Source organism: Perca flavescens, chromosome 2 (assembly GCF_004354835.1).
Source record: "Perca flavescens isolate YP-PL-M2 chromosome 2, PFLA_1.0, whole genome shotgun sequence".
Taxonomy (NCBI): Eukaryota; Metazoa; Chordata; class Actinopteri; order Perciformes; family Percidae; genus Perca; species Perca flavescens.
The window spans coordinates 12,183,429-12,191,521 of NC_041332.1; the positions used below are offsets into that span (position 1 = coordinate 12,183,429).

Consider the following 8,093-nt stretch of genomic DNA (forward strand, 5'->3'; position numbering starts at 1 on the left):
CCGAAAATCCGAACCATCCAAAAAATGCTTTCACACTTTAAACGAACCTGACCGAGACCACCTCTTTTTATCGGACCAAAATTTGGTCTTTTCATCCAGACCGTGATCCGGGGGAGGTTTCACACCTGTAATTTTGGTTCAGATCAAACTGAAAAGTCCGAAAGTCCGGACCAAATGAGGTATGTGTGAAAACGCCACCACTCGGGATCACTTTACTGGCTGTGTCTCAATTGTTTTTGCGAGTAACCAACTTGGGTACTCTAGCTATATAATTCAATGTGAGTACACGAATGTTGAAATGACATAAAATGTCCCTTTTAGCCATGATAAATTAGCCTGAAGCTAAAGCTTGCCTGTTCAGGAGGAGATTAGCCAACTTGGCGTCCTTTTGGGCTCTAAGCTGTGTCCATCTTTCAAATACATCTCCGATATTTACCCAGACGTGTTTGTTACGTCCCTGATCATGCAACTGTTAGAAACATGCTGGGTTTTTTTTAGATAGTATTTCAGTTTAGCATGTTTCCTTGATATCTGATGACGCATTGGGGTCATTTTGGGATTTATTACAGTAAATATATTACATATTGGACCTTTAAAAAAATCTGATGAGCCTTAAACGTTATTTTTTATACCTAAAAGCAATATCACAGAGTTATGTGCAAAACAAAACCATACATTGTATTGAAAGTTTTAGATTGTCTCTTTCATATAGAATATGTCTCATATTCCCTGCAAATCAACCGCATGACTGCACTAGTGAACAACTGCTGCTACGGTACACATTTTTCACAGACTGCAGACACTGATGGTGACATTATCCTGTAAAGACCAGTCAGAAGCTCTAATACAGTATGTCCCTGCATTAGCAAAGCAATAAGAAAGAAAGAGAATAACATAAAGTAAACAAAACTAATCACACATTATGCACCCTGCTGGGCTATTGACTTAAGCAGACACGACTGTGACTAGCAGCTAAATCCCTTATGATATGACTTGCATGTAATGGTGCACAGCTTTAAATCAGCGATTCTGGGTCTTTCTAGCTCGTGGCTACACAACCCCCAGATCTTCCCCCTGCAGGCTTCACTCCATCACTGCTCCCTCCATCTGCCTTGAAAAACCTGATTGTTTTGTGAACGTTGATCCTGAATCCCCTGTGCTTTCGATGATACTGAAAGAATACTATACAGAGAAGGAAGGAGTGTTTCAACCAAGCCAGTTTATCCTCAAGACAAAAAATGGCTTTTGCAAGGGATAAACCCACACTGTCAACCGCAAACTGAATCAGGAGCTGTTTTTGTTTTTGCTGCCTGTGGGACAGACAAGAAAAAATTCTCCATGTCCAGCTTTTTCACAGGCTGGTCATATCGGTTGTTTCATCCTGCCCATCTCCTACCAGATAGTAGGTTTGTGAGGTTTTGCTTCTGTACTGCCCAGAGTAACAGAGAGTGTCTCTGCCCATGGTAATGATGTCTCTCTTATCAGCTGACAGACCATATATTCTGTCCCCCGAATGCCTCCTCAAAGGCAGCACATCTATGTCCACAGACTCCATTCTTAAAGGTAATGATCCTACATTCTCCATCACAGAGTGTCTTCTCGTTGGCAGAAAGTCTGCTGTTTGTATGGAGTGCTGGAGCGTGTGGGGCTGGCAGGGGAACAAGGAGCTGTCACACACACTGGGACTGGACCGACACCAGTCTGAGATACTGTGGTCGGATCCTGCTCGGCTGTCTGAACTGTCTCCGACCTTCCGCCCAAGTCCCTGTCCTCTAGCCAAGCTCAACAGCCTGGGGATTGCAACAATGGATGCAGACGCTGCCACAGCGGCGGCAGAAATATGGTGCCGCTCAGCAGCATTCACTTTGGTGTCTGTAATCACCGCAGTAGGAGACATCACGGCAGCTGAACTGGAGAATGAGGAGGAGCCGAATATAGAGGAGACTTTCTGGTAGTATCGCGTCCGTATCACTTTAGCTGAGCGGTACAGATCCCCTATGAAACAGTAACAAATGGGGTTAAGGCTGGAGTTTGTCAGGCCCAGCCACTGGGCAAATGGCCGTGTCTGCAGGAGCCAAGACGACGGCCTTTGCTCGCAGTCGATCCAAAGGTCAACCAAGTAGAGCGGCAGCCAGGACACTGCAAACAGCAGCACAAGACACACAACCATCTTGGCAATCTTCTGGCGCGTCTTTAGGCGTGAGGCATGCAGAGCTTCGCTGCGAGGGTCGAGATCAGCGAAAGTGGATTTTTTTCCACCCCAAAGCCGCCTGCCAGTTAGGAAGCCTATGGTGAGGTTAAAGGTTACTGGCAGGCAGTAGAGCATCACAAACAGCAGCACATTATATCTGTGGAAGAAAAGTGAAATATTTAAAAATGAGATACTGATTTAATTCCCTTTTAATTAAAATATATCTATTATATCCATCTTTATACAGTATGTGATGAAACACTAAAGATGATCTCCATCCTCTGCTATTTAGATATGCCTGATGAGCCAAGGATATTTTTATTATAACGACTGCATGCTTCATTTCAAGTTATGGATTGCAGTGTAAGTATAGTTATCAGGAACACAATGGGTTCCTTTCAAGACTATGACATTTGCTCTTGTTTTCATCAACAAGACACAAGGATCAATGACAGTATTATAACCAGCAGCGCCGTGTTAGAACTCCCAGTAGGATTAGATTTGAGGGTATCGCTGGATAATCAACACTTTTTCTAACACTTTGCAGCACTAAGTTGCAAAATGAACACAATGAAGCTATAATGGCATATACAGAAAGCTATTAAGTGAACACAACAGTCATTCTGAGACACTTGACATGATTAATCAAACCAAAACAGGGAAATTCTGCGAAGGATAAAAAAGGAACAAAAGCCTGTCACTAAAACTGTGTTTGAAGTACTAAATAGTGCTGAAGTTGACAGTCTGAGCATCAGGCACAGCATTGAAGAACCTCACAGGTTTTAATAGCAAGTGGGTTCCTGTATGAAAATCTAAAGGGACCAAACACACCAAACCAGCACGGGCAAACACCAACTGACTACATGTTTAGCTTCGCCTCAAGTTCCCTCAAGTTGCAAAGACGTGCACGTAAGTTATGCGCCTCGCATATAACAGAAAGACCTACCTAATTAAAAAGGCTTATTATTTCCTCAAATTATCAATTAAAAATATGTCTGGCAAAAAGTTACAACTAGCCCTGTAAAGTTAGTTTGCTTTACACTGATTTTGATAGTCTGTGGTCTTTTTTTCTGACTGGGAAAAACAGAGAAGGAGAAAACGATTTCAATGGGTAAAATTGCTGATTCACTGGGTTAATCAGCCAATCAGAGAGCTCTTTTTTATTGACAGCGTCTTCCAGTTCCACATGCTCAATTGGCCATTAAGAGCCAATTACTGCCAACAGGGCTGGACAAAAACTAATGGTGATGGATGGCCATTTAACGGGACCATGGCTCAACAGCGCCTAATTGCTCAGTGTCAGCTTGGTATGTCAAGCTGCATCATGGTTGACTCTCTGGTTTGTAAGTGAACAAAGGATCTGAAAATGTGATGGAGAGCGGAAGGATCCTAGACTTGATGGTACTGGTACATTTTGACTGAACTTACCCCTGTTTAAGGCGATGCTGAGGCCACCTCTCCTCACACACCAAGATGGCAAATGTCTCAAAGCTGATCTCCCGCCGCTGGTTCATCACTGCAATAGGAGCGCACATGATCGAAGACACTGTCCACACCACGGCGACAGTCGCCAAGATTCGACGGCGGGTAAACATGGAGCGAGCTCGCAGTGGTGATCGAACACTGTAGTAGCGATTCACGCTGATCACAGTCAGCGTTAACACACTGGCTGAGACTGAAACAGCCTGCGTGAAGGGCACCGCCCGACAAAGGAGGTCGCCGTACACCCAGGCGGTGTAGATCTGACTTCCCAGGGTGATGGGCATGCACACACACACCACAGCCAGGTCACACACCGCCAGGTTCACCAGCAGACTGCGAGTGGCGCTGACGCCAGCTAGCCGCCGGCTCCGCCTGTTGGTGAGGACGCGCAGGGACATTAAGTTCCCGATAAATCCCAAAATGAAAGACAGACAGTACATGACGGTCAGAGCGATGGTGCTGGGCTCGTGGACAGTCCAGAGCAGCATGCTCTCCAGGTTGGCCAAGTCTTTCAAAGGGAAGGTGGACAGGGACAAAGGAAAGGAGGATGCTTGGTAGACAAAAGTGGATGTTTGTGGAGAGGATGAGGATGAGGCTGAGGTGGTGGAGAATAAAGGGGAGGAGATGAGGGAGGAGTAAGGAATGAGGGAGGAGGGGAGCAGAGAAGGCAGAGGCTGATGGAGGGAGGCAGTGGGGGAACTGAAAGTGGAGGACAGCATTACAGAGCTGTGGAAGCCGTAGGTGTGGTTGAGTCTTTCCTGAGAGCCGTCGGACTGCAGCAGCGGAGAGAAGCTGGGCGGCGCTGAGCTCCAGTCTGACAGGTGGTCCTGGGACAGATCCATGCCGTTCTCCAGGCGGAAACAAAAGCCACAGCCAAAAGGTAGCAGAGGTGTATGCAGATCTCTCGACTGTAGGGCTTACTGTACTGGTGTCCCTTGGTCCTCATTAAAATCCATAATAATCCACATAATTTCCGGTTTCAGTTATGTGGTCTGCAGGTTCCTCTGTTCTGTGTGGATACAAACATTTCTAGACAAATGTAAATCATGATCCCCCATCTTATGCCACATCTGATGAGTCAGCTGGAGTCGTCATGCTGTTCAGCACTGGTCCCAGTGCAGTCCTTACGCTATGTACAATCATTCCTCCAGAGAGTGGCTGTCTGAACCGGATTTTCCACCACAAGCTGTTAATAGATAATCTCACCTTCAAGGAAGGCAAACATCATCCAGACCTCCCCCCTCCTCACAGTCTCTTTCTTCTTCCTCACCCCCTTTAGTCCGTTACAGGGATCCAATCCGATCTGTTCTGAGAAAACATCACAGATATCAGTGGCTGTTTCCACCTACAGTTGTATTAAAAGCTCTGTAGCAGACCAAACAACAGCAAATAACACACCCCTAGATAGAAGAACACTGAAAAGCTTTAAACACCTCCTCCAGGTAGATCACAGCTTCTCACAGTTAGGTGACTAAAGTGAGGATTGTTTCTGCTCAGGAACGGATTTCTTGTGTAGCCTACTGTAGTTTTTAGAATGTAGATATGGTTAAAAAAACAAATTGCAGTATAGCTTTAATATTAATTATTAATTGGTCAAGCACAGATAGCAGCATGTCACCCTGGGCATATATAATTCTCACCAACATCAGATAATTGCCATTTAAAAAAATAAAATAAGAAAAAGGTGCAGAAGTCAAACGTTTCAATAAATAAACTTAAATATGTCCACCCCAGCCATATCTTACAAAAGATATATGTGAATCCTAAGTGGATTTAAAGCCAGAGATGAGTGGCTGTTTGTTAAAATAATTATATAACCCTCAAAAGAAAGCAAATATCGCCTTATTTCAGTTCTCGTTTATACTGACCGTGTAAGGATCCCTTTATGTTCAAAGCCTGGAGATGTTGAGAAGGCTGCCAGGTGGTGACTGAAGATCTGCACCAAAAATAAAATTAAAAAAAAACAGTAGCAAAGTTGCTCCTGAATCGCTTCGAGCCGGTAAATGCGCTTTATAATCCGTTTTGAGTCTCAGAGCTACAGAGGGATTTGTTGTTGGGAGAGCTCTTTTGTTTTTCCAACAGCTTTTCCTTTTCACTACGGGCTCCTCACATGTCTGCGCTCCAGGAGCTCCGAGCCCGTCCGCCACTGCAGGACTGGATGTAAGGGAGAGGAATCAAGTCAGGGAGGGAGCAGCTGCTGCACGCGCGCACACGCGCGCACACAGGTTTAAAAAAAAAAAAAACGAAGTTACCCTTTAACGTCACTTTTTTGTAGTAATAAATGATTTTCCTGAACTGCAATTCAGTGGTCCGACTTTGGTTTGGAGACCAGGAAGGGATCGCCCTTTTGTAACAGTAGCTGTGTAACTAAAACTTATTTTCACTATCAATTAATGCACTGATTATTTTCTTGATTCATTGTTTGTTCTATGAAACGGTATAAAATAGTAAAATATTCCCTAGAGCCCAAGCTGACGTTACAGTTTTTCCCAATTGGTTACACACGTTGGTTACACACGTCCTTGGCTCATTTTCCCAAAACTGTAAACACAAAACCACAAACACAAAATGATAAACTCTGCAAGTCCCTAGCAAAAGAAAACACTGCATTCAAAACTGTATTTTTATTTTTTGCATTAAAATCACACACACACACACACACACACACACACACACACACACACACACACACTCAACCGCGCAGTACCTATGGCAGTTATTAAACCCTGTGATCAATCACAAAGTGTATCAACGTAACTCTGCAGGCTTCATGTTTCGGTTCGTCACGAAAAAATGGTCTGTTGCCTCCTGTTTTGACGCTCCAAAAAAATCAGGATAACTGGATTTTTTTGTCGTCTGATTGGGCCAAATAGCTTAATGACTTATTGGCTTATTTTCCTGTCCCGACTTTTGTACGAGATTTTCTAAACTAACAGCAAAACACATTCCTCTTAAAATAAATGAGATAATGATAAAGAACAAAAATATTGCAGAAAGGACTAATTAAATTGTTTTAGAAATGCTTTCCATGTTATGTATTGACAATGATGGAAAGAATACTTAATTAATAACTTGATTTATTTACGTACAATTTTAACTTTCCTTTAGTATGTGCTTTTTCTTCTATTTTATGCCTGTACTCCATTTCTGCATGGCCGGATGAACCTGTTTTAGAGGGCCAAGGGGCAAAAATCTGTTGTCGAGCCCCTTTTGCCTTACTATATGGAAAGCTTTGATATTTCCTAAGACACCCAGAGACCAACCAAAGCCTAAAGGTGAGGTCACTTAACATTTCTGCTCAACAAAATAGTATCGCACTTGGCCCAGAAAAAACGGTGTGGTGTCCCAGCTCTGATGCTGGCTAGGACGTAATTTGCACTGCAGGGGGGATATGTACCCCCAATCTATGATTGGCCCCTATTTTAAGCAATAAAGAAAGTAAGACATCTTTTTCTTATACATAGTTTAGTAGCCTACTATTCTTTCTGGCATAATTTGGTTATGGTCGACTTAATAATTTCATATACCATCATTAGGTGCTTCTTATAACCTGTTATTGTGTGAAACCACTTTCATGCTTGGTCAGTAAGAAAATGTATTTAAAATTATTCAGACGGGATGGAATAATTGTAAAAATCCACAGTATTGACCATACCACAGATTACTGTTGCTAATATTGATAACCAGTGAGCTCAGAGATCTCTCTGACTGACCTTTTGAACAAAGGCTTTATCCCTGGATCAAATACAGAAAATGAATTCTCCACCAATTAACATGGAAGGTTAAATTAAAATGGCCTGGACCTGAATCTCAGTAAGCCCAGTATCAGTGAATTAATAATTCCCTGTCATATAGCGCTTTGATCAATTCGGCAATTTATGCATATCCTGCTATCATTTTCTCCACATTGGACTCATTTATTTCATCTCAGGTCAGGACAGGTTGTGTTTCTTGTATATTTATAGAAAATGAGTTCATAGCTCGTGGCAAAATAACCGGCTCTCACATTTTTAATGTGGGTTTAGCACATTTTCTTTGGCATGTTTGGGCAACAAACATGGTAACTTTAACTTTCAATGGGGTTTTATAGTAAAGTCCGGTAACATTAGAAAATACTGCCACAGCTTTAAAACTACATGCATTATGAAATATCAGAAGATCATATTCATGTCCACATTTTACAGTGATGAAAAAACTTTATCATGTTATATAATAAAGCTATGAACCAGTCAATATTTAAACAGTTTAGTGCCAGTAAAGCATAAGGTAAAAAGACACCCACTCTGCAATATTGACTGCTGCTGCCAAAGTTGGCTGTGAAGTCATGACTCAGCTCAAAAGATATATATATTATTTAGTTTCATTTTAAAGACTGAATCTTTTATGTTCTTTCCCATATTCCCTGGTGAATCTCAGATTT

General features: G+C 42.6%; 1 protein-coding gene across 1 annotated transcript; it reads right to left on the reverse strand.

The window, feature by feature from the left end:
- Positions 1 to 617: 617 nt before the first annotated feature.
- LOC114573224 (neuropeptide Y receptor type 2) lies at positions 618 to 4,545 on the reverse strand. The gene is made up of 2 exons (XM_028605258.1): positions 3,620 to 4,545; positions 618 to 2,348 (listed from the first exon to the last, which is right to left on the reverse strand). Exons 1-2 carry the CDS (start codon positions 4,513 to 4,515, stop codon positions 1,352 to 1,354), a joined length of 1,893 nt encoding a protein of 630 aa, XP_028461059.1. The 5' UTR covers positions 4,516 to 4,545; the 3' UTR covers positions 618 to 1,351.
- Between the last annotated feature and the right edge of the window lie 3,548 nt (positions 4,546 to 8,093).

Coding starts and splice junctions, on each gene's coding strand:
- LOC114573224 (XM_028605258.1), bottom strand. CDS start 4,515: ATGGATCTGTCCCAGGACCACCTGTCAGACTGGAGCTCAGCGCCGCCC. Junction 2,349..3,619: donor CAGCATCGCCTTAAACAGGG/GTAAGTTCAGTC, acceptor TTTCTTCCACAG/ATATAATGTGCTGCTGTTTG.